Source organism: Myxine glutinosa, chromosome 12, assembly GCF_964187855.1.
Source record: "Myxine glutinosa chromosome 12, kmMyxGlut1.1, whole genome shotgun sequence".
NCBI classification, from domain to species: domain Eukaryota; kingdom Metazoa; phylum Chordata; class Myxini; order Myxiniformes; family Myxinidae; genus Myxine; species Myxine glutinosa.
Window position 1 is genome coordinate 89216580 of NC_136272.1, and position 26494 is coordinate 89243073.

Below are 26494 nucleotides of genomic sequence, written 5' to 3' on the forward strand. Positions count from 1 at the left end.
ACAGGTGTAGCTGATTATACCCGCAAAGCGCGGCACGCTTTAGCGGTCACGTGACCAGCCACTCTCGCGCCGGGAATCCCCGCCGGTGACGTCACCGGCTGGAGCAAGGAGATTCTGATGCTGGTCTTGCTTGGGGAACCCATGGGTAGCTACAGTATCTTCAATGGTGAGTACCCATTAGAATTTTATATGTTGTTAAAATTACGTATGTTTAAGAGTGTAAAAAGTGTTTAAGAGTATAGGAAGTGTTTATAAGAGTATGGGAAAGGTTAATAAGAGTGTGGGGAGTTCATAATGCTTTAAAATATATATATATATAAATAAAAAAAATGGTCGCTACTTCGCGGATTTTCGTTTATCGCGGGGGGTTCTGGAACGTAACCCCCGCGATAAACGAGGGTTCACTGTACATACGACATAGCGATTGTGAATTTGACAGCTCTGAGGCGTCTTTCGCTTCGCATCGCAGTGACGGCGAGCACCAACATGGCGGCTGTAAGATTACAATCTGGCTTCAAGCCCCCTCACCACCCAAAATCTATTTCGGCGAATCTATTCCGGCAAGTAACCAACCAACCAACATACTTGCCGGAATCTATTCCGGCAAGTAACAAACGAACAAACAGACAGGGGTGAAAACACAACCTCCAGGGCACCTTTGGTGGCGGAGGTAACAAAATCAGGATGAAGGTCTCAAAGAAAATCCGCCTCACCGCGGCTTCATTTAAACCGTCGAATCCTTCCGCTGTATCACTCCGCCTTGCCCCGGCTTTACACTGCGGTCACAATTTTCACGTTTTGGGTGACCTTGAGCTTGACCTTGGGCCTAGAGAGTTAAACATTTGGCACAGTCTATTCCAGGGCAAGGCAAATATGTGTGTAAAGTATGGCGATGCTATGTGCAACGATGTAGACGTAGTACTGCACAAAAACAGACAGACAAACAGATGAAAAATCGGTCAGAGACCGAGGACTTGCCTGAATGTACTTTTTTATCGGCCATTTTGGATCAAAATGGCGGGAAATCTATACATGTATATACGCTAAGCAATGGAAGGTAACTGAGTACGTGTATGCATATCCCTTGTCCTTTCAGAGTTATAGTGGTTTGAAATATATTTTCAATGAAAACTTGGCCCCCTGACCTTTGACCCCAAAAATAATTACAACTAAGCATTTTTGACCATTTTATGCCACATGTTATTTTTCGGGAATTGAATAATGAACATTTTGGTGTTGGTTAGAAGGGAATCAGATAATGTTTGACAGTTATTAGTAAAAAAAAAAAAAATTTTTGACCTTGAGTTTGACCTTTCAAGGTCACTCAAGGTCAAAGGTCATGGTGCCAAATGAAATGTCGTATGTGACTTCCTGTATGTTAGTAACAGTAAGTGTATGCATATCTCATGTACTTTTAGAGTTATAGTGGTTTGAAATATATTTTAAATGAAAACTCGACCCCCCTGATTTCACGTTTTGGGTGACCTTGAGCTTGACTTTGGGCCTAGAGAGTTAAAAATTGGGCACAGTCTATTGCATGGCAAGGCAAATATGTGTGTAAAGTATGGTGATGCTATGTGCAACGATGTAGACATAGTACTGCGCACAAACAGACAGACAGACAGACAGACAAACCAACCAACAAACTTGCCGGAATAACAAACATACTCAAATGCAATACCCTCTCCTCAGGCGAGGGTAAAAATACATATACATATATATATATATATATGTATATACGCGAGGGCCAGTCAATAAGTAACCTTAAAATGGCGATATAAATTCAAGAATGTAATGTGTTTAGTTGTAGACGACATATGTTATATCTGTGGGTAAGAGTCATGTTTTGCCTGTTTTAGATCTGTCAACATTGAGCGTATGACGTCAGTAGAGCAGTTCCCAGATGGCGGCTCCCTTAGAAGCATGCACCAGGGAGGAGCAACGTTCTGTCATCTGTTTCTTGGGAAGTGAGGGTGTGAATCCCAGTGAAATCCATCATTGAATGAAGATGCAATATGGTGACGCATGTTTATCGCTGCAGCAGGTGTACGACTGGGACAGGAAGTTTAAAAGTGACGTGTCCAGTGTGGCAGACGCTGCTCGCTCGGGCTGGCCTCACACAGCCGACGCACCAGAAATGGTTGCAGGAGTTGAGCACGTGCTAAGGGAAAACCGCCACATTACGCTGGATGAAGTGGTGTCCGAATTGAACATTAGCCATGGTTCAATACACCATATCATTCACAACGTGCTGGGGTTCCGCAAGGTGGGTGCCTAGACAACTCGTACCCGAACTGAAAGAACGGCGAGTGGACGCATGTGAAGAACTTCTGCGACGTTACGAAACAGAAGGCGACGCTTAAAGCGTGTAGTGACTGGGGATGAAAGCTGGGTCCACTACTTTCAGCCAGAAACGAAGAGGGCAAGCAAAGAGTGGTGCCATTAAACTTCACCGAACCCCAAAAAATTCCGCACACAGCCGTCTGCTGGAAAAGTGATGCTGACGCTCTTCTGGGATAGCCGAGGCCCACTTGTAGAGCATTACATGCCCAGAGGGACCACAGTCACCAGTGCATCATACTGCGACCTCCTTAAAATAATCTGAAACCAGCAATCAGATCAAAACGTTGTGGACTACTCACTACCGGTGTTTTGCTGCAGCGTGACAATGCTCGGCCCCATATTGCCCGCACTACAGGTGCAACAGTCGAGGATCTGCATTTTGAGTGTCTTCCTCATCCACCCTACTCGCCAGACCTCGCCCCTTCGGATTACCACATATTTGGGCCACTTAAAGAGGTACTTGGTGGAACCACTTTCTGATCCAACGAAGAGGTCCAAAAGGTGGTGCACGAATGGCTACACAGGCAGCCAAAAGATTTTTGTTCTGGAGGAATCCAGGCCTTAGTAAAGCGCTGGAAAAATGCATTGAATGCAATGGAGATTATGTTAAAAAATAACAGTTGTTACACACGTACATGCAATAAACAAGTTGTGAAAAATATTTTAAAGTTACTTATTGACTGTCTCTCGTATATACAGTCGGACCCCGCTATTCGTGGGGGGTATGTTCCTGGAAAACCAGCGAATAGCAAAACCAGCGCATAGTGGGGCATTGTTTCATTGAAAAAAGGGAGGATAGGTTCCCGAGTCGCAAAAATCTGTGAATAGAGAAGAACAAACCGCAAACGGTGAGGCAAAATCCGGGATTGGTGACGCAAATCCCGAGAATGTCGACGATAATCCACGATGGTCGATGAAAGTCCCAGAAATGGCTAGACAAAACCCGCGAATGGCGGCGATAATCCGCGAAGGTCGAAGAAAATCCCGTGAATGTATGCCGTGGCATTGTTTCAATGAGGAAAAGGGGGATACATTATAGGTTCCCGGCGGTTCCTAATTCATGGAGGAACATTTTAAAAGTTTTAAATGTTTTCGACCGCAAATGCATATGATTACAGTTTCACAAAAAATGCTTACAAAAAAACTAAAATAACTACAACACCAGGTACCATTTCCAATTTATTGAAGGAATGGGCTTACAGTTTATTTAAAGTGCTTAACCATACCGTACCGTGAAAGTAAAAAAAAAAACAACACCATCATGTACCATTGAAAAAATTTATTTCACAAACACACACAACTTTCAAATGCTGATGATGATGATGATGGTGATGATGATGATGATGATGGTGGTGATGAATTAAAATCCCAAGAAATTCCTCGAACTGTGAGGGCGACCCAAATGATGGTGCAGCAAAATCATGCACTAAGGGAGAGGTAGGAGAAGGTGAGGACGCTGGTGAGAATGCTGGTGAGGACCCTGGTGAGAATGCTGGTGAGGATGCTGGGGAGAATGCTGGTGATCTTGAGGTGGAAGGAGCAGGGCTGAAGAAATGGGTGATGGGGAGCTGCTTGACACATTGCCCAACATTTCGATGCAGCTCTTTGTACAGGAGCAGCGCATCATCCAATGCCCTATTGAACTTGATGTTCATTCCTCTTGAACCTCTCCATGACTGGGTCAGCGTCTTGTACCCTGTCCACAATCGTCCACTTGTCCTGCAGCAACTCGCCCAGGAACTGGACTGTGAGGTTGGACCTCAGCACCTCTTCCTCATTATTGTGCCCACCTCCGCGTCCTCCTCCTCGGAAACCTTTGGAATGGCATCCAACTCGTCCTCGATGAGCGGATTTAGGGAATGGTTCAGCATCATGACTTTCAGCATGAAGTCCCTCGTCTGCGTGTTGTCGTTGATCCATATTCTGAGAGTCTTCTTCATCCTTTCCATGTGGATATTCTGGACATGGGTGACAACCTTTGTACTCGATACAGTGCTCGCTGAAACTCTCTCACGAATCACCTTCTCCTTCTTCCATATGTAGCAAACAGTGCATTCGTTGACGCCATAATGCCTGCCAACAGAGGCCGCACTCTCTCCTCTCGAAAGCTGGTCGAGCAGCTCCACTATCTGGCTCAGGCACATCACTTTATTCTGCCTCCTGGTCGTCGATGCATCTCCGGCACTGCTCTTGCGCTTGGGAGCCGTGATTGAACGATGAGCAGAGCAAGTCAAAACCACAGGTTGAAGCAACGGGACGAGAACAATGATGGAGATGGAGGACACAATCTGTATTTATATGTAGGATTGCGAGCATTGTGGGTATCTGCTGGAGCCCATTGTTTGTGGGGGATGCTTTCGGATGATGCCGTATCGAGCGTATCTGCTAATTTCAATAATAGATTTAATGAAGCATTTGCATTCTATAACTCGTGGAGGATGACTTGTTTTAGTGGAGGATGATTTGTTTTAGTCGCTGATGGAACATTCCCCTAAGCGTTTTCATTGTGTAACATCTCTGATGATACTTTATCGTAAATTGCAAACTGTGATCGATTTAGTAAAGCGTTTGCATTGTATAATTCGCGGAGGATGACTCGTTTACAAATCTGGTGGGATATCTCGCGAAGCTCGCTTATAGTGCGGCTAAAATTTGCACCCGAGAAAGCCATGAAAACGCTATGCACACAGCAGTGAATGCACGGTACTGTACAGTATAAGCAGGTCATGCTCACGGCTTGTATAAGATGTCTTTTTGCGTACGTCCATCTGCTTTTTGCATGGCTGGTAAAAGATGGGTTTTATAAGTGTGTCGTGCTAACGGCTGTACAGTACCATACTTTATAAGCAGGTCATGCTCACGGCTTGTATATAATGTTTTTTGCGTATATCCACTTGCTTTTTGCATGACTGGTATATGGGTTTTATAAATGTGTCAAGCTGGTGGCTCGTGACATTTTTTTTGCGCCCTTGAAAAACCGCAAATTCGTGGAACATGGCTGCGAATAGGGGGAAAAAACCGCGAATTCGCGGGGCCTTTTTCCGTGAATAGAGAAACATGTCGCATTTTATCAACCACGAATAGCGGGTTCCGACTGTATATAATTTTAAATGTACCAATTTCCACTCAGCCTTTTCCAGCCTTTCCCACTCAGCCCCAAAAAACGACTATCGTCAAAAAAGGAACCGCTGTCAACTGTATCTCCATGGCTTGCAAACAAACAAACATTGAAGAATAGCACTCAAAGTTCAGCAACAAAGTCATTACAAATATTGAAGTAAAAAGGCAAATAAAAGAAATGGAAAGGTGAGAGAATGGTGAAACAAGGGTTTGTTCTATTACTAAGCAACTTGTAGAGTGCTCGCCAAGTTGCTTAAGCACTCAAGTAAGCACTCCAACGAAACGGTCGATAAGGAATGGCTGGCTTGGCAAGTGATGAACAATTCGTAGGTATGAAGATCAGGCATTCGATGATGAGGGCTTTATCGTTCAGAAACCTTTGCGGCCTGTTTCAAGGTAAGGCGTTTTTCAGCAGGCCGAAACAAATAGCAGCTTAAGACCCCTGCGTGGTAAAAGTGGGTTGACCAAGGATAAGCTTTATTTTTTATTTTTTCATGATGAGCATCCTCTTAATTATATTCAAAAGGGGTGTTTAAATTTACCCAAATACCTAGTTTTCATTAATGCACTCTCTTCGAGTTTCCTTAGTATTCATGCTAGATTTCATGGTTTTGGAGTTAAGAAGGACACCCACTGACACACCACACACACACACCACACACACCACACACACACCACACACACACCACACACACACACACACACACACACACACATTTATTGTTATGGATTCCATTCCATGACTCAACCCTTTGTGCATATTAAATTAGCTTGATGTATCTGTGATCAATTAAATGAAAGGTGATCTCTGAACAGTGAGTCTCCTACTTTGTACTTTACTGTACCATTGCAAAAATGTACCATAATCGAGTACGATGTGTGTGCAAGTTTCCATGCTCGCAGCTCGCTGATAATGTCTTCAATTCGTTCTCATACTGATTGACATTCTTTCTTCTGGTTGTGGGAATCTGTTTATCTACGTTTTCAGTTTATACTGGTCAGCAACAGAGGATGTTTATCATTTCATAAACTTCAGGGACGGATCCAGTAACAGAACGGAAGGGTGGGGGGGGGGGGGGGGGTGAGGGGTGGAGAGGAGGGGGTGGTTGGATGGGGTTTAGGGGTTGGGTAGGGGGAGGGTGCATTGTCATATTGCCAAACGTGGGGAGAGGGGGGGGACGTCAGGGTCTGTAGGTCCTCCCCCAGGAGGTTTTGAAAAATATGATTATCAGAAATGGCATTTCCTGCATTCTTGGAAGTTTCTGCAGTTCCTTGCGTTCTTCCCTGGCCCAACAGTTCAGCAGATTCGCGATGAGTAATGGGTCAAAGCAGGAAATGGTGAGTCGACTTGCCCAGCCGTTGCTTAAGTCAAAACAAGAATGACCACGCTGTTGTCACATTCTGTGAAAAAAATCCGCTGATGGACCGACTGGGCAACGCGCATTTAAAGCACTCTTAAAAGATGAACAGTGTGATTGGGACACGCATTTAATGCACTATTAAATATTAACTCGATACCTCTCATCCATGTCAGCCATTACGCTTCATTACGTAATGTAACACTTGATTAGGTAATGTAATATAACACTTCATTACCATGTGCTTGGACATGCCATTTGGGAAACGCACATTTAAAGCACTCTTAAAAAGATGAACAGCATGATTGGGAAACATTTAATACGCAGTTAAAAGATTAACTCGACAGCTCTCATCACGAGTGTATCCTGTAAACACACACACAGAACTGACTCACGCATGAAGAGTAAGTTGAACGGTGTGCACCCCTCTATATCTGTCACTGGACTGTATCCAATATCATAGCATATAACTTATCATTGAAAATCAGAAGGGGGGGGGAGGGGGGGAGGTACCACACCCCTTGGATCCACCTATGAACGTCGACCTCATCCCCAATAACATGTAGAACCAGAGCAAACATACTACTGTTCCTCCTCAGGCATATGCGCCAAATGCCTTTTGGTACAATTCTAATCTCTGCCTATGGCAGTGCCAATTCTCGGTTAACAGGTGTAGAGAGGAGATCATGGTTTTGGATTGGGGATGATTTGAGATGATGATGAACAGCTGTCTTGAAGACGTGGAGGGAAGAATGAGATTGAATAGAATGTAGAAGTTGGTTCCACAGGTGGCAAAAGAGAGGAACGAATGAGTGGAGGTGAGCAGTGATCCTGGATTTAGGTAGTTTAAGCAGAATGGAGTTGATGGTGGACGGTGTGCGCCTTGCAGAAACCTGGGGTGGACAAAGCACGAAAATGCATTCACCCTGGCCACCGTGCCAGAATGTCTGCTCCAAGATGGGGTTTTTTCACAGAAGGCTTTATTGCCATTATCTACTACTTAATTAAGTGCTTATTATGGAAATACTGAAATGATGTGCACATTTTTACCATCTTCCAACTTGATGTTCTGCAGTGACTACAGCTGCATACTTGAACCAGGGACCGAATTGTATCGTTACACAAAAACTCAACCGGCTCTGCTTCGGCTTGGTTAAATCAAGTTCAAAATGTCACCTTCCTCATAATTTTTGAGTTGTTGAAAAATTGTGTTCTTGAACCTGACACTTCCAGGATACAACAGTAAAATTGCACTAAAGGTAAACAGGTGTCATGTACAATATTTCAGCTTCTTACGACTAAGTGTTTTTGAGGGATCCTGCAGTAAAATGGACAAACAGGTTCGAATGATTAACTTGAGACTTCCTGTCGAAGTCTTCTTCAGGAGATGTCATTGAATTGTCATTGTCGTTGCAGGACGTAACCGGAACAACAAAGACAAGTGCATGTTCCTGCTGTACATCCAAGCCAATGCCATTGGTAACACCAAAGGGCGGTGCGGTGCATCCAGTGCAGAAACAACCCTGGGAATTGCTATGGAGTTCTCTCTGAAAGATCTCTTTGCAGTTCAGGAGATCCAAGCGCAGGAAAACCTCTTCCGACTCATTGTCCAGTGAGCAAATCCGATCACATTGTTGAGTGCGCTTTTGCAGTAAAAAGTAATTTTACCAATGCTTGTAAAGCTGATGCTGATGATGCCTTTCCATCGAACTCAGCTTCTGCATTCAAGAGTCGGGGAAAGATGTAGGCGTGCCTTTTGATTGGAGGAAAATGTTCGGCAAGCTGTATCAGCACGTGCCATGGATAACTAATGTGCATATTGGCAGCATTTCTTATTGTTTATGGACGGTGCTTGCTAAGTTTTCTTCTTCCTTTTTGGGCTCCTGATTACATTTTCAGGTGTCATAGTTTTCATACTAACTGTCAATTTATTTTGCAGTTCCATTTGCCCAACTATTTACGGCCATGAGGTAGGTGTGGGCATACCTTTCACATTGTTTATTTGCTATATTTTGGTTTAAAAACTTTTCTGCTTGTATTATTCCATAAACGTTAATAATTGGGCAGATTTGAGTTGCTTGCTGTACATGTAACTTGATTTATCATCAAAATCCATGCAACTTAATTATCAATAATGATAATTATTTAAGGTGGGTTTAGATTGCAGTACATGCAAGTGTACAGCATGAAGCACAGATGGTGATTGTCGTGCTTGTGCTTTGAGAGTCTGGATAAAAGCAGTCACGTTGAATTTGGCGTGGATTTTTATTTTGTCAAAGATTATGGCGAATAAATAATTATTAAACCTCACTCAGTGGAGTTATGGTTAGATGTTTTAAACATTTTTACTCGGTTATTACTGTTTTTTTTTTTGTTTTTTTTTTACTCAGTGGAGTTATGGTTAGAGCGTCCGCTCTGAGCCTGGGAGATCAGCGGTTCGAGTCCTGGCCGAATCATGTCAAAGTGCTGCTTTCTTGCTTGACATTCATTTATTTAAATGGGATAGAGCACGGATAAACCCCACATATTTGGATCCATTTAGGAAGAGGAAATTTCTCCTTAATTGCCCTGCTGCAACATCATAAAGTGACATCATAAAGATCGTGTCACCTCGAAATAATCTCAAATTGCCCCCAACTCAGCAGCAGTGTTCAGGTGAGGTGAAGTCTAGTGTTGTCTCGTATTTGGCTGCATGTGTGTGTTTCATTAGTATTCCAGCTTATCCATGAGCCATGGACCTTCTAATTCTCCTCCTCCCTCCTCACTCCCCCCTCCTCCTCACTCCTCCGCCATCTCACCTTCCTCCTCACTCGCTCCCTCCCCTCTCACTCCCCCCTTCCTCCTCTCTCCCCCCTTCCTCCTCACTCCCCCTTCTCCCTCCTCACTCTCCTCCCTCCTCACTCTCCTCCTTCCTCTCTCCCCTCCCTCCTCACTTCCCTCACCCTTCACTCCCTCTGCCCTCCTCACTCCCCTTCCTCCTCACTCCCCTCCCTCCTCACTCCTCCCTCCCCTTCCCTCCTCACTCCCCTCCCACCTCACTCGCTCCCTCCCCCTCCTCATTCCCCACTCTCCATCCTCACTCCCCTCCCTCCTCGCCCCTCCCTCCTCCCTCCTCCCCCTCCCCTCCCTCCTCACTCCCCTCCGTCCTCACTCCCCTCCCTCCTCACTCGCTTCCTCCCCCTCCTCATTCCCTCCTCACTCCCCCCTCCTTCCTCACTCCCCACTCTCCATCCTCAATCCCCCTCCTTCCTCCTCACTCCCCACTTCCCCCCTCCCTCTTCACTCCCCACTCCCCCCCTCACTCCTCACTCCCCACTGCCCCCCTCCCTCCTCACTCCCCCTCCCCTCCCTCCTCACTCGGGGCGGACGCTCTAACCATTACCCCGCTGAGTCTGGGATCAAATTTGGTGCTTTAATCAAAGGTGTTAACATGTAGGGTGACTGACCAAACCTCTATGAAAGGCTCTGGGTTAAACACTGCTCCACTTGGGATACAGGTTTTTAAGAAACACATTTTTTTTTTTTGCATGAAAATATATAAATTATGAATTTGCAGGTGAGATTTTTCGAGTATCTGTGATGAAAAACTCAATTTGTTAATTGGAATGTTGACTGTTAACTGAGATTGTTTCATAAGAGAAGTTGAAATGAAATGGTGACAGATGTTTTTTTATATATACAGAATTGGCATATAATATGGAATTTTTTTTTTGTGGGGGTGAACTTACTTTTCAAGATGTCTTAAAACCAAAAGTTCATTGGAATTATGTTGAAAGTATTCTAGATTTTGTTAATGTGACCTTTAAAAGAAACAAAAACCACATTTGACATTTCGAAACAAATAAATTGATCCTTGAAAGTGATGTAAACTGATATCGAACTCAATTCATGGACAGTACTGTGTTAAACTTCTGTACGTTTTCCAGAAGTATCTCTTTATTTTGCACATTAGCCAAATTTTTTTTTAACAAAAACAAAAGTTAAATTACGACTGGGATTACGGACAGTAAAATTACAGTTCAGTACTTCGTGTAACCCCCACGAGCATTCAGGAGAGCACGTACACGTTGAGGCATGCTGTTCACGAAATTTCCAAAGATTTGGACAGGAATCGCTTGCCATGCAGTGACAATAGCCTGCTGCAATTCACGCACAGAGGTCAGCTGCTGGTCCAAGTGGTCGATTTGACGCGTTCATTCTGCCCACAAGTTCTCTATCGGATTCATATCCGGGGACATGGCAGGCCACTCCATATGTTCTACACCACGGTCAGCAAGAAAGTGTTGGATCATGCGAGCACGATGAGGCCGTGCATTGTCATCTTGGAAGACAAAGTTTCCTCGAAGGCTGCACGAGCAAATGGAAGCAATGTTTCTTCCAGAATGGCCCTGTACTTGAACTGGTTCAGGTTTCCATTCAGAACATCCAGGTCAGTTTTGCCCCCTGCATGAAAAGCAGCCCAAACGGTCACCCCACCACCTCCAGCTTGGACTCTTGGCACTATACAATCTTTGTTGTAGGCTTCATGCACTTGTCTGCGCACTCGGACGCGGCCATCTTGACGATAGACCAGAAATCTAGACTTGTCACTGAAGATCACGTGATTCCAGTGTCCTGGCTGCCATTGACGGTGCTCTCTGGCCCACTGCAATCGGCGCTGGCGGTGTTGTCTGGTCAGGCGTGGCTTTCTCAGGGGACACCTGGCACGATAGCCTGCTTGAACCAGTCGTTGGTTGACTAGCCTTCTGGATACAGGCACATTTGTCAGTTGCTGCCACTCAGCCCTAAGCTGATTAGCTGACTTGGTACGGCCATTGCGGACTAACCGGTGCAGCTGGCGATCATCCCTCCTTGTGGTTCTGCGGGGACATCCTGGCCTCGATATTGGAGTAGGGACACCCCTCTGAGCATTTCGTTTCAGGATCTTTGACACCTGATCTTGAGTGATGCCATACTGCCGAGCAATAGCACGCTCTTTCATGCCGTAATTTCGTAAAGCCACCACTCAATGACAAACAGCATTGTCGAGTTGACGGACCATCTCCAGAGGAAGCGGCAATAACATTTGGAGACGTGCAGCAGTTGTTTTCCACTAATACAGAATGCAACAACCCTTGTATACCCGACTGTGAAGCCAATCGTCAAATGCACCTGTCCGTACATTTTGCCATGCCACCTGTGATATAATCCTGTTGTTGACTTCTTGCTGCGACAGACAATCAGTGACATGGTTCTTTTAACAAATAAATCACCAAAGTGTAAAAGAAACTCACCAGATTGATATACTGAGTTAAGAAATTATACCCGTCAAGAAAAAAAAAAAATTCCATATTAAATGCCAAGTCTGTATATATACACAAAGAATTAAGTTAAGCACCCCCCCGTTTTTTTACAACCTCGCACATTACAAGTTTGTTGTCGTCAAAACAGTGTAATATACCCATGATATTGCTATATTTTCTGGAGAAGTGATATTATGGTCACATAAAAACATAACAATCATGCCGTTTTCAATATTTTATTCTGAATAATTTAAGGTGAAAATTTTTGGGAATTTTAGGCATATTTTCACCTCAATTTAAGTATGGAGCTATAGGTCCATCACGGACAGTGTGGATGACGTTTATGTTTTCTAACGTACAGTCATTGTTCTGAGAAGACCTCTAGCGATCTTTGCGTCAATAACGTGTGTAGGACCCACGTGATCGGATGGAGCAAGGTGCTGTGACAACCATCCCCTGGCCTGCGTACAGTCCTGACCTGAACCCCCTCGAGCACGTTTGGGACATGTTGGGACGACAAATTGCGAAGATGGTCCCTCCAATAGCCAATCTGGATGAATTGGAACGTGCATTACATCGGGAATGGAACAACCTGCCACAGCAACGCATACGACGGCTTACAGGGTCTATGAGACGTAGGGTTGAGTCAGTGATCCGATCACGTGGGTCCTACACACGTTATTGACGCAAAGATCGCTAGAGGTCTTCTCAGAACAATGACTGTACGTTAGAAAACATAAACGTCATCCACACTGTCCGTGATGGACCTATAGCTCCATACTTAAATTGAGGTGAAAATATGCCTAAAATTCCCAAAAAATTTCACCTTAAATTATTCAGAATAAAATATTGAAAACGGCATGATTGTTATGTTTTTATGTGACCATAATATCACTTCTCCAGAAAATATAGCAATATCATGGGTATATTACACTGTTTTGACGACAACAAACTTGTAATGTGCGAGGTTGTAAAAAAACGGGGGGGTGCTTAACTTAATTCTTTGTGTATATATATATAAATGTTACCCTTTGCTTTTCTGAATTTACGGGAAGGTTTTGTAATATAAAATAAGTCAGTTCAGCAGAGAAAGCACTCCTCATTTCATTAAACATCAATAGGTAGGTATCAATGACTCATCAAGGATTTCATCCAGTTTTGTATAAAATGGCAGAAATGCATAATCGAGGATGTTTCATTTAATTATATTCTCACTTGATACATTAAGAAGCTAGAACGGTACTCAGTGGAGAGCATACCTCCGCCCGGCTGAACAGTTTATGTTTAGTATCCCACTGACAGGCCTGATGTGGATTCGGACCTGAACCAAAATCTAATCGGCTTGTTCTTGTCACCTAACCAACTCATCCCCCAAGTTTAGTCATAACTCGGCCACAACTTTTTGAAATATCATGTTGTAGATAATTTTGGCCCCATCTCTCAATGGTGAAGAATTGGTGTTGGCTTAGTGGTTAGGGTGCTGGCTTGGGATCCTAGGATCCTGGGTTCGAATCCCGGTCGATGGCTGAATTAACACCAGGGGGTTGACTCAGCCTGTCATCCTTCCGAGGTCAGCAAATTGAGTACCAGTTCACTGGTAATTCCCTGTGTGTCGCAAGAGGCGACTAACAGGGTTGGCGGCAGGAAGGGCATCCGGCCATAAAACATTGCTTCAAAAAAGGGGACCACGGTGCCCAAAAAAGGCCAACCCCTGCTCTGCAGGGAAAAATGGCCTCTAAAGGTGGTTCTTTTTTTCATTTTTCTCTCAATGGTGAAGAATCACTTTTAAAATATAAAACTCTCGTATCTGGATCCAGATTTGGATCTTTACCGAAATCGAATCAGTTTGTCCTTGTCACACACCCAACATGTCCACCAAGTTTCGTCCAAATCGGTCCATAACTTTTTGAGATATCATGCTATATATCGGTTTTAACATCATCATCATCATTCGATATAGGCGTAAGCTCGTGTTCGCCTCCTCAAATTATACACCACCAGAACCACTGCCCCCGCTTTCGACACAACCTGTCTTTCCGGCACTGCCGCTTTAAGTTCAGTGATATTACACCCTGACCACTCTCGGATACTGTCAACTACGAATGACGTTTGGTCGGACAACTGAATGACAACATCCCTCCGGAAAACCATCCACAACAGCTGCTGCCATTCCACTGTGTCGAATCACATGGCCCAGCCATGCTGCCTTGCTCTGCATCACATTGCTACTGCCTAGGCACCATCGGTTGCCGATCATCTCCATTAGACTCTCGTTCGTAACACGGTTGTGCCACTTGATGTTAAATAGGTATCGCCAGATGGTTTGGCCGAAGCCGTCTAGAAGCCGTCTATATTTCTCTCAATGGTGAAGAATCATTTTTAAAATCCTCAGATCCAGATTCGGATCTTCCTCCCTCAAAATTGAATCAATTCTTCCTCGTCAAACTTCCAACCTACCACCAAGACTCGTCCGAATCCATCCACAACTTTTTGAGATATCGTTCTGTTTATCGATGTTGGCCCTATCTCTCAATCGTGAAGAATCGCTTTAAAAATGGTAGTATCTGGATCTGGATATTCACCAAAATCTAATCAATGTGTTGTTGTCATCAACCCAACCTGCCCACCAAATTTCATCCAAATCCGTCAACAGCTTTTTGAGATATTGTGCACACAAACAAACCGACAGGGTGAAAACATAAACTCCGTTTATCACAGATGGTGGAGGTAATAATTTGCTAGAAATAGGCTGGCAATTTAAACTTGGGTCGGTGGGGCGGGAGAGGGGGAGGGGGGTCTTTATTAAAAATATAGATAACAAACAATTTGAATGTCTGAAATATTGCTCTCTGTTAATTAAGCACATGGGATTTTAAAAAGTTTTTCTTTTTTCTTGTACAGCTGGTAAAGGCAGGCCTTGTACTCACTTTATTCGGGGGATGCCAGAGGTACATCCACGATAATAACTCCATCCCGGTGCGAGGGGACCCACATATTCTTGTGGTCGGAGACCCAGGCCTTGGGAAAAGTCAGATGCTGCAGGTGCTTCATTCCTGTTTTATTGAGTTTAATGTTTTAATCATGAAAGTATTTGTTTTCTTCTTTGAATCATACTAATACAAGGTACCCCTCATTCAAATATTTATCAATCGTGAATGTACACATAAATCGTCGACACCAGCATTAGTCGTGTTGGCCACCTGCACGTCTGATTGGAGGTTGAAACCTTCGTCTGTTGTACCCAAAACGGTCGTCTGTTGTGATGCAAGCAGGGGGATCTACATTGTGGAGTATACTATCCTCTAAAGAGGGCAGTAAGCCAGCCATCCTATCCTCGGCGACTTTTGGATACTTTCTGGTATCCTCTGCAAATGTAGTCTTTTTGGGGGGAGAATGTAGCGTAGCCCAACTCCAATTTTATTGTATTATTTGACCATAGGATTGGCTTCATTTTGGACCCTTTATAGGCCATGGTTTCTGTTTGGGCCTATGACATGTCCAGATCAGAAATCAGTGCCTTTACATTTAATTTAGTTTTTTTCCATGTAATTATAATCCCTGCCAGATTGCTTTGTGTTTTGTCTGTTTGCAAGTGTCACTGCTAATTTGTTGTTCTCACAAATGCCTTATTCTTGTGGAATATATCAGCATGCTGTTACCACTTTGTGCGGCCCAATACCACATTGCTTTTATTTGCACGTCCGGCATTGAAGCAATTGCTGCTGTAACTTTATAATATTTAAAGCCTCGTTTGCTTGCGGTGTTTTGCTTCCCAGGCGGTTTGCAACATTGCCCCACGGGGGGTATATGTGTGTGGCAATACAACCACCACCTCTGGACTTACGGTGACGCTGACCAAGGATGGTGCTACGGGAGACTATGCATTGGAAGCTGGTGCTTTGGTTTTGGGGAACCAAGGTTTGAAATGCACAAAATGTAGTCTAAAATACTGCTTCCACCTGTTAGCCTGCTCAATTGCTCACTCTTTGTTTTCAGTCAATTTTACCTAATTGATTTTTAACATTTTGTTAGGCTTCTTTCAGGGATTCTTCAACACAAGTTTGAACACATTGAAAGAACATTCATTTATTTTCGTAAGTGCCACATTTTGATGTTTGTAGGTGTTTTTGGTTTTAACTTTATTTTCAGGTGTTTGCTGCATCGACGAGTTTGACAAGATGACAAGTCAACATCAGGCCCTCATGGAAGCAATGGAGCAGCAGAGCATTAGCCTGGCCAAGGCTGGCATCGTTTGCAGTCTTCCCGCTCGCACATCAATTATTGCTGCTGCCAACCCCTGTGGCGGTCATTACAACAAGGCTAAAACCGTCTCTGAAAATCTAAAGTGAGACTTAAAACTAAAATGGGAGTAATGGGATGGGATAGAGCTTTCAACTGAATCCATCATCCTTTTGTGTTTTTTTTTCTTTATGTGTTTGTGTTGATCTTTATTTATATTAAAAAACTTAAAGCAGACAGTAATTTGAATGTCATTAGGAGAAAGGCCAATGTTTGGTTAATCACAGCGACACACAAGCATTGGAAACAAAGTGGGTATGGATGAATCTCTGACATTGGTACATTTGAGCTCATCATTTGATGCTATTCATCTTCAACAGGTCAAAGATGTTGCAATTGTGGATGGGTTTGAGTTACTCTGGGCAAGAATATAACAATAAGTAAACTGAGCTCAACGAGGAGGCTGAAGGTCTGCATACTGACAAAAGGTCACAGTCAATAGATGCAGGCCAAGCACAAGGAAGGACTTCCATAAATATAAACTAGAACGGAACTTGGTCGAGCGCATAACTCCGCCAGGCTGAACCGTTTGTTTTGTATCCCACTGTTGGGCCGGATCTGCATCCACATCTTAACATCCATCATCATCATCCATCATCCATCATCCAGATGCATCCATCATCTTTTTCTTGTCACCTTCCCAACTCATCCACCAAGTTTTGTCATAACATAACTGTCATAACTCGCCCACAACCATAACCTTTTTGAAATATTATGCTGCACATGATTTTTCTCTGAATAGTGAAGAATCACTTGAAAACTTGCAGTTCTAGATTTTGATCTTCACCAAAATCGAATTAATATGGCCTTGTCACACACCCAACCTGTCCACCAAGTTTCGTCCGAATCTGTCCTTGACTTTTTGAAATATCGTGCTCACAAGACAAACAAAAAATAAATATGTCGTGCATAGCATGATACTTGTGAAATCCAAATAAACAATAGTTGCCAAGGAAACAGTAATTTGGAAAATTTGACCTCTCAAGTGCTATATGTGATTGAATATTATGCATAACAAATTCAGTTGATACATTTTATAATTGCAACCCAATAGGTGTTTCTGATGGCCTTGACCTTTGACCAAGTTTGACCAAATTTTTCTCACATGGTGGTGATGATGATGGTGCAAGTCATCTTTTTAAACGACACTTTTCCCATCGTTGTCGTGCCCTCTAAGCATTGTGCGTTGTGCCACAGTGTCTTGTGTTGTGCTGTATAGTCCAATGTGAGAACCACAGTGTCTTCTGCAAACATCACAGGTGTAGACTGGTCCTTGCGGAGATGGACATTGGCAGGTTTTCCTTTCTTGCCTCGGCTGTTTCTCGATAGCAAGTCTCTCACATTCAAAGTGGTCCAGGCCTTTGCGGCAAATGTTACGCCAAGCTGACCTGTTTGTGGCCTGATGTTCCCAGGTGACAACTGGAATGGCACAAGACTTAAGTGTAGACTTAAGGATGTCCTTATAGCACTTTTGTCCAACACATGGACAAAACATGACCGTCTACCAAATTTAAGTTGTACATAGAAAGGCACTCTTGGGATTATATGGCACTCTTGGGATTATATGGTCTTCCATGTGTGTGAGGTGTCCTGACTAGCAAAGCTGCGCTTGCATCAGGAAATCTTCAATTCCTTGGATATGACAGCGGTCTAGGATTGAGGTGTTAGGTATTCTGTCTCACCAGGTGATGCCAAGAATCTTCCGAAGGATGGTAGTAGAGAAATGAGCGAGGATGGTAGTAGCTGTGTGGTCATCGGTGGATGTCCTCAGAGGTCCACTGCATGGTTTATCTCCTATGGATCCCGTTTCCCTGATGTTTGCGACCAGTTTGCCTGGCTATGTGTTTAGTTTGAAATTCCGAAAATACTCGGGTAGTTGTGGGTGTGAATCTGTTAGATAGCTGCTGAACACAATAGGAGGGACATATTTAGTGCTACAAATGTCGCACACATGGGTCAGAGTAAATGCTAGGGGAATCACACCGATGTGTCACATTTAAAAGTAATGTTAAATTTGCATGCCAGGCTCTACCGGTCGTTCCATTGGTGGGGTCGACTTGGGTCGAGTCTGGTGAGAGAGGGGTGTAATGTTGTGGTTTTGTGAATAAAGGATAACCCCCCCCCCCCCCCCCCCTCATAGGTAGACACACCACAACATGTAGCCTCGCTGTAGTTCAGTTATTTCTTCGTAAATGTAAGTGTAGTCTCCTTTCCTGTGTTAGTTTTGCGTTGAGCAGGCCAGTCAGTAGGCCTCAATTGGGCTAGAATGCCATGTGCTCGGCCTGGAACAAATCTGGCAAGGCCGAAGGGAGGAGCTGCAGGTGAGCAGAATGTAATGGCCGGTAAGCAGCGAGCCGCCAATCAGAGCTCGAGGGGAGTGGCTCCCCACGGCAACGAGAGGAGGGGCATGGAACATTCGGGTAAGGGCACGGAGGGGCCATATAAAACCCTGCCCCGAGCCCCCCCGCGAGAGAGAACGAGTCAGCGACAGACGGTGAGAGGCAGAATCGGGGAGAGTCAGAACGAGAACGAGAGAGAGTGCGTCAGAGCTGTTGTCCCACCGCGAGTGGATTGAGTCGCTTGTTATAGCCGCTGTACACGAACATTCCCCGTGCCCTGTGCCCTGCGGCTGTATTCATCGCACGGTGTGGAGACGATCCATCCTGGAGCCACCTACGCCGACGACCCTCCTACCTGAGCTCCCTGCAAACGTGCCGTGAACACCAGAGGGCCACACCCGGCGAGCTGTCCGGGAGCGATCGACGGCAAGGCACGTTTGGCGTGCGAACTTGCTCTTCCTCCTTTTCCCCGCTTGAGTGAGTGGGCCCTTTGTCTGGGGATAAGTTAAAACTGTTAAGCATCTGCTCTGTGTCCCTTCCCTTTATCCTGATTATTGTACATTATAAATAAACCCGTGTTCTTCCTCTTATTTGATCGTTCCCGTCCTTTCACTATTGGCTGAGCATCGCACGAATAAAACCGCTCGAATCGGGTTCAATAGAAGGTAACGGCACGAGTCACGTGATACGCACACCGCTCGGGCGTATTCGATTAGCGTGGCTTGTGTGAGGTCCGGTCCCCGTTTTCGTGGCAGCGTGGGCAGCAAAGGTACGTGTGGCATTGACCCGATACCCTTTTCCACGTTCGCTGCGGGAGTGGCGACTCTGCCTCGTGGACACGAAGACCCGAGGGGGAAAAGGGGCTTAGCCCCCCCCCCCCTCTGTACGTCGACGGGCTTCGGGAGATCCGCAACAATATATATAGAAAAAATATATACAGTCACGTGAAAAAGTAAGTTCACCCCATGTAAAGTTTTGACTTTTTCAACATATTTCAACATACAGCTATTTGATCTTCATTTCAACAACATTGATAGATAAAGGTGATATAATATAACAAATATCATGAAACATTTACATTTTGTAGTCCATTGTATAATTTAAATAAACATAAATGCAAATTTCGCATGTGGAAAAAGTAAGTACACCCCTACATTTATCACTACTTCAAATACCTAAAATTAGAATCAGGTGCACCAGCTCAGGTGCAAATGATTAGAACATCGTTGGAGTGGATCTTGGAGGAACCTGTCTTATTTAAACCTCAGACATTTAGTTTGGTTTGCTCTTTGTTGTTGAAGTGTGCGGTGTCACCATGCCTAGATCAAAAGAGCTCTCTGAGGCCTTCAGAAAGAAGGTTATAGATGCCTACGAGTCTGGGAAGGGATTTAAAAAGATCTCCAAACAATTTGAAATCGATCATTCGACTGTCCAGAAGATCATCTACAAGTGGAGAAGATTCCAAACAACTGCCAACTTGTTCAGGCCAGGCCACCCTAGCAAGTTCAGCCCGAAAGCAGACCACAAGATGCTGAAAGAAGTCTCCAAGAACCCCAGAAGGTCATCACGGGACCTATTTCCTCAAAACGAACTACCCCAACGCTTCCTGCATTTCTTTCACAATAAAATTCAGTCAATAAGAAACAATCTTGACAAGCAGTCACTCCTTTCCTTCGATGATGCTGAACACTGCTTTCATGGACGACCTCTTAGTTCGTTTACTCCTGTTACTGAGGAAATTGTCAAATGTGCAATCCTCAAGTCAAACACAAAAACATGTGATCTTGACCCCCTTCCCACCGATTTTTTATTGAGTGTTTGGACACCCTCCTCCCATTTATTACTGCAGTTATCAATGATTCTCTGACTATGGGTTCATTTCCGCTTCTCTTTAAGCAAGCTCTTGTTAAACCACTTCTTAAAAAGCCCACCCTTGACCTTAACGACATGAAAAATTACCGTCCTATCTCCAACCTGTCTTTCCTGTCAAAGATCACAGAAAGAATTGTGCTATCACAGATGAATGACCATCTAGTTTCAAATGATCTTTTCAATTCTCGCCAGTCAGCATATAGACCAGGCCATAGCACCGAGACCGCTCTCCTAAGAATAACCAATGATCTTCTGACCTCTCTTGACTGTGGTAAGGTTTCCGTTCTTGCTCTTTTGGACTTGTCTGCCGCCTTTGACACGATTGACCATAGTGTCTTAATTCGTCATCTTGAAATCACATTTGGTATAACTGGTACTCCCCTTTCTTGGCTGATGTCCTATCTTACTGATAGAGTGCAAACAGTTGTTGTCAATGGCCAGAAATCAGCCCCTTCTCCGCTTTCCTTTGGCGTTCCCCAGGGCTCAGTCCTTTTTTTTTTTTTTTTTTGTATACTGAATCGAGGCTCGTGAAAGAGCTAACATTTATTTCACAAACAAATCAACCAGACAAACAAAACACAAAAAGAGGGAGCGGAAGACAAGATGGGGAGAGAAGGGGAAGCACACAACCACAACATTTGAGAGCAGGGAGAAGTGTAGGAGGGAGAGGGCTTGGGGGCAGGAGGCGTGGGAGGGGGAGGGCGGGGGGGAGAGGTATAAAACACAAGGGGACCGAAATTAGCGGGGGTAGAAAAAATCAAGGTTTTGGATGGGGGAGGATAAGAGATGGTGGTGAACAGCTGTTTTAAAGACCTGGAGGGTGCAGTGGGATTGAAGAGAGTGAGGGAGTTTGTTCCAGAGGCGGGAGAAAAGAGGAATGAAGGAGAGAAGGTGAGCAGAAAGTCTTGATTTTGGCAGTTTAACCATAAGAGGGTTGCAGGCAGATCTTTGCGACCTGTAGGAATATTTGGGGGACAGAGCCCAGAGAGGGCTGGGGGGGCAAGGCCAGAGAGGAGTCGGTAGAAGACGGAAAGACCACCAACCTGCCTGCGGTGAGTGAGTGAAAGGCCCTTGGAGTTAGCTTCATCGCGGGAGATTCCAATGATTCTGAACGCTTTGGTTTCAACAGCGTGAAGACGGGCTAGGTGTGAGGCAGGAGCACCAGACCAGAGGGGAGAGCAGTATTCCATAGAGCTGCGGATGAAAGCCTTGTATGTGTGGGACCTATCCTCTTTCTTTTGTACACTCAGCCTCTATTTGATCTTGTTGCCAGACATTCAGTTGATCACCACGCCTTTGCGGACGACAATCAGCTGTACAAAGGAAGCACGATTCAACAAATCGTGCCCACTGTTGAAGTGTTAGAAGGCTGTATTGCCGACGTGAAGGCGTGGATGACCCAAAACAAACTTCAGCTGAACGATGCTAAAACAGAGTCTATGATTGTAAGATCGCACAGATGTCCTCTACAATGTTCACTTCCTACCACTATTCATGTTGGTGAAACCGATGTAAACTTTGTTTCGTCGGCCAAGAACCTTGGTGTGGTTTTCGACTGTAACATGACATTTTCCAAGCAAGTACTTCAAACTTGCAAATCAGCATACTTTCAGCTGCGAAAGATCGCATCCATTCGCCACTTTCTTACTCCTCAAGCTGCTCTAACTCTGGTCTGTGCCCTTGTCCTCTTAAGGCTAGACTATTGTAATTCTTTGTATGCTGGGTGCCCTCAGTTTCTCTTGGATAAGTTACAAAAGGTTCAAAACTCTGCCGCTCGTCTTGTCTGTAAGGCAAAGAAGTCTGACCATGTTACTCCGCTTCTTGAATCTTTACACTGGCTGCCTGTCTCTGCTCGTGTGCAATACAAAATTTGCACACGATGTTATAAATCATTGTGTGGAACGGGACCTCACTATCTCTCCGATTTGCTCACTCTCTATGAACCTCGGCAACAGCTTCGTTCAAGCGACGACTCTATGACCTTACAGCCGCCGCGCACCAGCACCAAGTCATTTGGCGAGAAATCCTTTTCCTTTGCTGCACCTCTGCTCTGGAATGACTTGCCTTCCTCTTTTCGACATGTTGACTCTCTTCCTGCCTTTAAAACCTCCCTCAAAACCTATCTGTTTCACAAGTCTTTCAAAGTCTAAGTCCTGTTTTCCCTTTGGTTTGAGGTGGGACATAGATCGAGAGTATGTCTGTGTACATGTGCGGGGGAGGGAGGGGAGGAGGAGGGGAAGTACACATCTGTGGGTTTTGAATGGGGAGGGAGAGGTATAGGGCAAGAGTGAAGGTGTGTCTGTATGTTTGTGTATGTGTGTGTGCGTTCGCATGATAATGTAAAGCGCCATGAGGGTCGTTTACTCTGCTTGATGGGGCTATATAAGACTCCTTTATTATTATTATTATTGTTATTATTATTATTATTATTATTATAATAATATATATACAGTCACGTGAAAAAATAAGTACACCCCATGTAAAGTTTTGACTTTTTCAACATATTTCAACATACAGCTATTTGATCTTCATTTCAACAATATTGATAGATAAAGGTGATATAATATAACAAATATCATAAAACATTTACATTTTGTAGTCCATTGTATAATTTAAATAAACATAAATGCAAATTTGGCATGTGGAAAAAGTAAGTACACCCCTACATTTATCACCACTTCAAATACCTAAAATTAGAATCAGGTGCACCAACTCAGGTGCAAATGATTAGAACATCATTAGAGAGGATCTTGGAGGAACCTGTCTTATTTAAACCTCAGACATTTAGTTTGGTTTGCTCTTTGTTGTTGAAGTGTGCGGCGTCACCATGCCCAGATCAAAAGAGCTCTCTGAGGCCTTCAGAAAGAAGGTTATAGATGCCTACGAGTCTGGGAAGGGATTTAAAAAGATCTCCAAACAATTTGAAATCAATCATTCGACTGTCTGGAAGATCATCTACAAGTGATGAAGATTCCAAACAACTGCCAACTTGTTCAGGCCAGGCCGCCCCAGCAAGTTCAGCCCGAGAGCAGACCGCAAGATGATGAAAGAAGTCTCTAAGAACCCCAGAATGTCATCACGGGACCTACAGGTAGCTCTTCCCACTGTTGATGTCAAAGTGCATGAGTCTACCATTAGAAAGAGGCTGCACAAATTTGATCTACATGGGAGGTGTGCCAGGAGGAAACCTTTGCTGTCCAGAAAGAACATCAGGGCAAGACTAAAGTTTGCCAATGAACACCTAACAAAGATCAGCACTTCTGGAACAATGTGCTCTGGACAGATGAGTCAAAGGTAGAGCTATTTGGCCACAGTATCAGAAGACATGTTTGGCGAAAACCAAAGACAGCATTTGACCACAAGAACCTGATACCAACTGTAAAGCATGGTGGTGGAAATTTTATGGTTTGGGGCAGCTTAGCTGCATCAGGGCCTGGGCAGCTCACCATCATAGAATCCACTATTAATTCTTCATTGTACCAGAGGGTGCTTGAGGATAATGTGAGGCCATCTGTCGGAAAGTTGAAGCTCAACCGAAGGTGGACCTTGTAACATGACAATGACCCTAAACATACCAGTAAATCCACCAAGGAATGGCTGAAAAGAAAGAAATGGAGGGTTCTGGAATGGCCAAGTCAAAGCCCGGATCTAAATCCCATCGAGATGTTGTGGGGGGGATTTGAAACGAGCTGTGCCTGCAAGAAACCCCTCAAACATCGCACAGCTGAAAGAATTCTGCATGGAGGAGTGGGCAAAAATTTCTCCCAGTCGATGTCAGAGACTGGTAGACAGTTATAAGAAACGCCTACTTGAGGTTGTTTCTGCCAAAGGGGGCAATACCACCTATTAGAGCCAAGGGTGTACTTACTTTTTCCACATGCGAAATTTGCATTTATGTTTATTTAAATTATACGATGGACTACAAAATGTAAATGTTTCATGATATTTGTTATATTATATCGCCTTTATCTATCAATATTGTTGAAATGAAGATCAAACAGCTGTATGTTGAAATATGTTGAAAAATGCAAAACTTTACATGGGGTGTACTTACTTTTTCACATGACTGCATATACATTCAGTGTACAAAACATTAGGAGCACCTTCCTAATATGGAGTTGCACTCCCTTTTGTCCTCAGAACAGCCTCAATTCATCGAGGCATGGACTCTATAAGATGTTGAAAGCGTTCCATAGGGATGTAGACTCCATTGCTTCCCACAGTTGTGTCAAGTTAGCTGGTAGTGGATCTCTGCTCCGAATAGCTCATTCCATCTCATCCCACAGATGCTCAATTGGAATGAGATCTGGTGACTGGGCAGGCTTCTGCAGCAAGCTGAAATCACTGTCATGTTCGTGGAACCATTCCTGGACAATCCTAGCCTTGTGGCATTGGGCATTATCCTGTTGAAAAAAATGCAATCGCAGATGGATACATTGCTGCCATGAAGGGATGCACCTGATTGACAATGATGTTCAGATATCCTGTGGCATTTAAACGTTGCTCCACTTTTATGAAGGGGCCCAATGTGTGCCATGAGAACACACCCCACACCATCACACCACCACCAGCAGCCTGCAATGTTTACAAATGGCATGATGGATGCATGTACTCATGTGGTTTTCTCCATACTCTAGTCCTCCCATCAGAGTGAAACAGCAGGAACCAGGGTTCATCAGACCAGGCAATGTTTTTCCAATCCTCAAGTGTACAGTGTTTTCATTTCTTAGCCCACTGTAACCGCAGGTTCTTGTTTTTTGCTGAAAGAAGTGGATCTCTGTGCGATCTTCGGCTGCCATACCCCATTTCTGTCAAGGTACGATGAGTTCTGCATTCTTTTATGGGTGTTTTGGCACCAATGTTGTGCTGGACTGTCGGTTGACTAACTGTAGCCCATCTGTTGATCTGCACAATTTGTCAGACTCCTTTGGCCTCTTTCATCAATGAGCCATTTTTGACCACTGGACTGCCACTGGCTGGATGTCCTTTGGCTGGTGGACCATTCTTTATACACACGGAAAACTGTTGTGTGTGAAAAATGCAGCAGCATTGCAGTTCTTGACACACTCAAACCTGTGCGCCTGGCACCTACTACCACACCCCGTTCAAAGGCACTTAAATATTTTGTCTTGCCCATTCACCCTCTCAATGGCACACATACACAATCCATGCCTCAATCGTCTCAAGGCTTAGAAATCCTTCTTTAACCTGTCTCCTCCCCTTCATTTACACTGATTGAAGTGGATTTAACAGGTGCAATCAATAAGGGATCATAGCTTTCACCTGGATTCACCTGATCAGTCTATTTCATGGAAAGAGCTGGTGTTCCTAATGTTTTGTACACTGAGTGTATATATAGAGAGAGCCTGGTGTTGGCTTAACGGTTAATGTGGCTGGCTTGAGATCTCAGCCCTGTCAGCTGAGTTCAAGCCCCTGTCAGCTCTTGAATTAACACCAGGTGGGTTAACCCAGCCTGTCATCCTTCCAAGGTCAGCAAAATGAGCACCTGCTTACTGGTAAGAATGAGCCATTCGAGTATCCTGTGTTGGAGGAGCGACCTATATATATTGTCACGCAACCGCGATTAACACCACAGTTGCGGAGGCCGATTGCGAGGCTTTACACTCCCGAGGCGAAAACTCAATAGCGGAATCCAATCAAAGCACGCAGGATGGAGGGGAACACAGCGAAAGCTCCGCGGCCTTACCTACTAAAATCAACCACCCAGGAAAACTGCGTTCAGATATATGTACAAAAATAATGCAAGGATTTATTATATACAAGCAAGACAGGAAAAAGTACGCGCCGGTAAATCTAATATCCTAAATCGGGATCCCGCACTCCACACCTCAAATACAAAACGGGGGATTATGAATTAAAG

General features: G+C 44.3%; 1 protein-coding gene across 9 annotated transcripts in view; it reads left to right on the forward strand.

Annotated features, from left to right (window-relative positions):
- MCM8 (minichromosome maintenance 8 homologous recombination repair factor) overlaps positions 1–26494 on the forward strand; it is a 112532-nt gene that overhangs the window by 65671 nt on the left and 20367 nt on the right. For 8 of the 9 annotated variants that reach the window (XR_013620963.1, XM_068132055.2, XM_068132056.2 and 5 more), the window contains 5 exons: positions 8238–8433; positions 8761–8791; positions 15005–15145; positions 15880–16021; positions 16253–16448. Coding sequence is in view for 8 of the 9 variants with exons in the window: in XM_068132055.2 (XP_067988156.1) it covers positions 8238–8433; positions 8761–8791; positions 15005–15145; positions 15880–16021; positions 16253–16448 (706 nt within the window). In the remaining variant the exon portion in view is untranslated. The remainder of the gene's footprint in view (positions 1–8237; positions 8434–8760; positions 8792–15004; positions 15146–15879; positions 16022–16252; positions 16449–26494) is intronic. The other variant, XM_078766079.1, reaches the window with a different exon arrangement.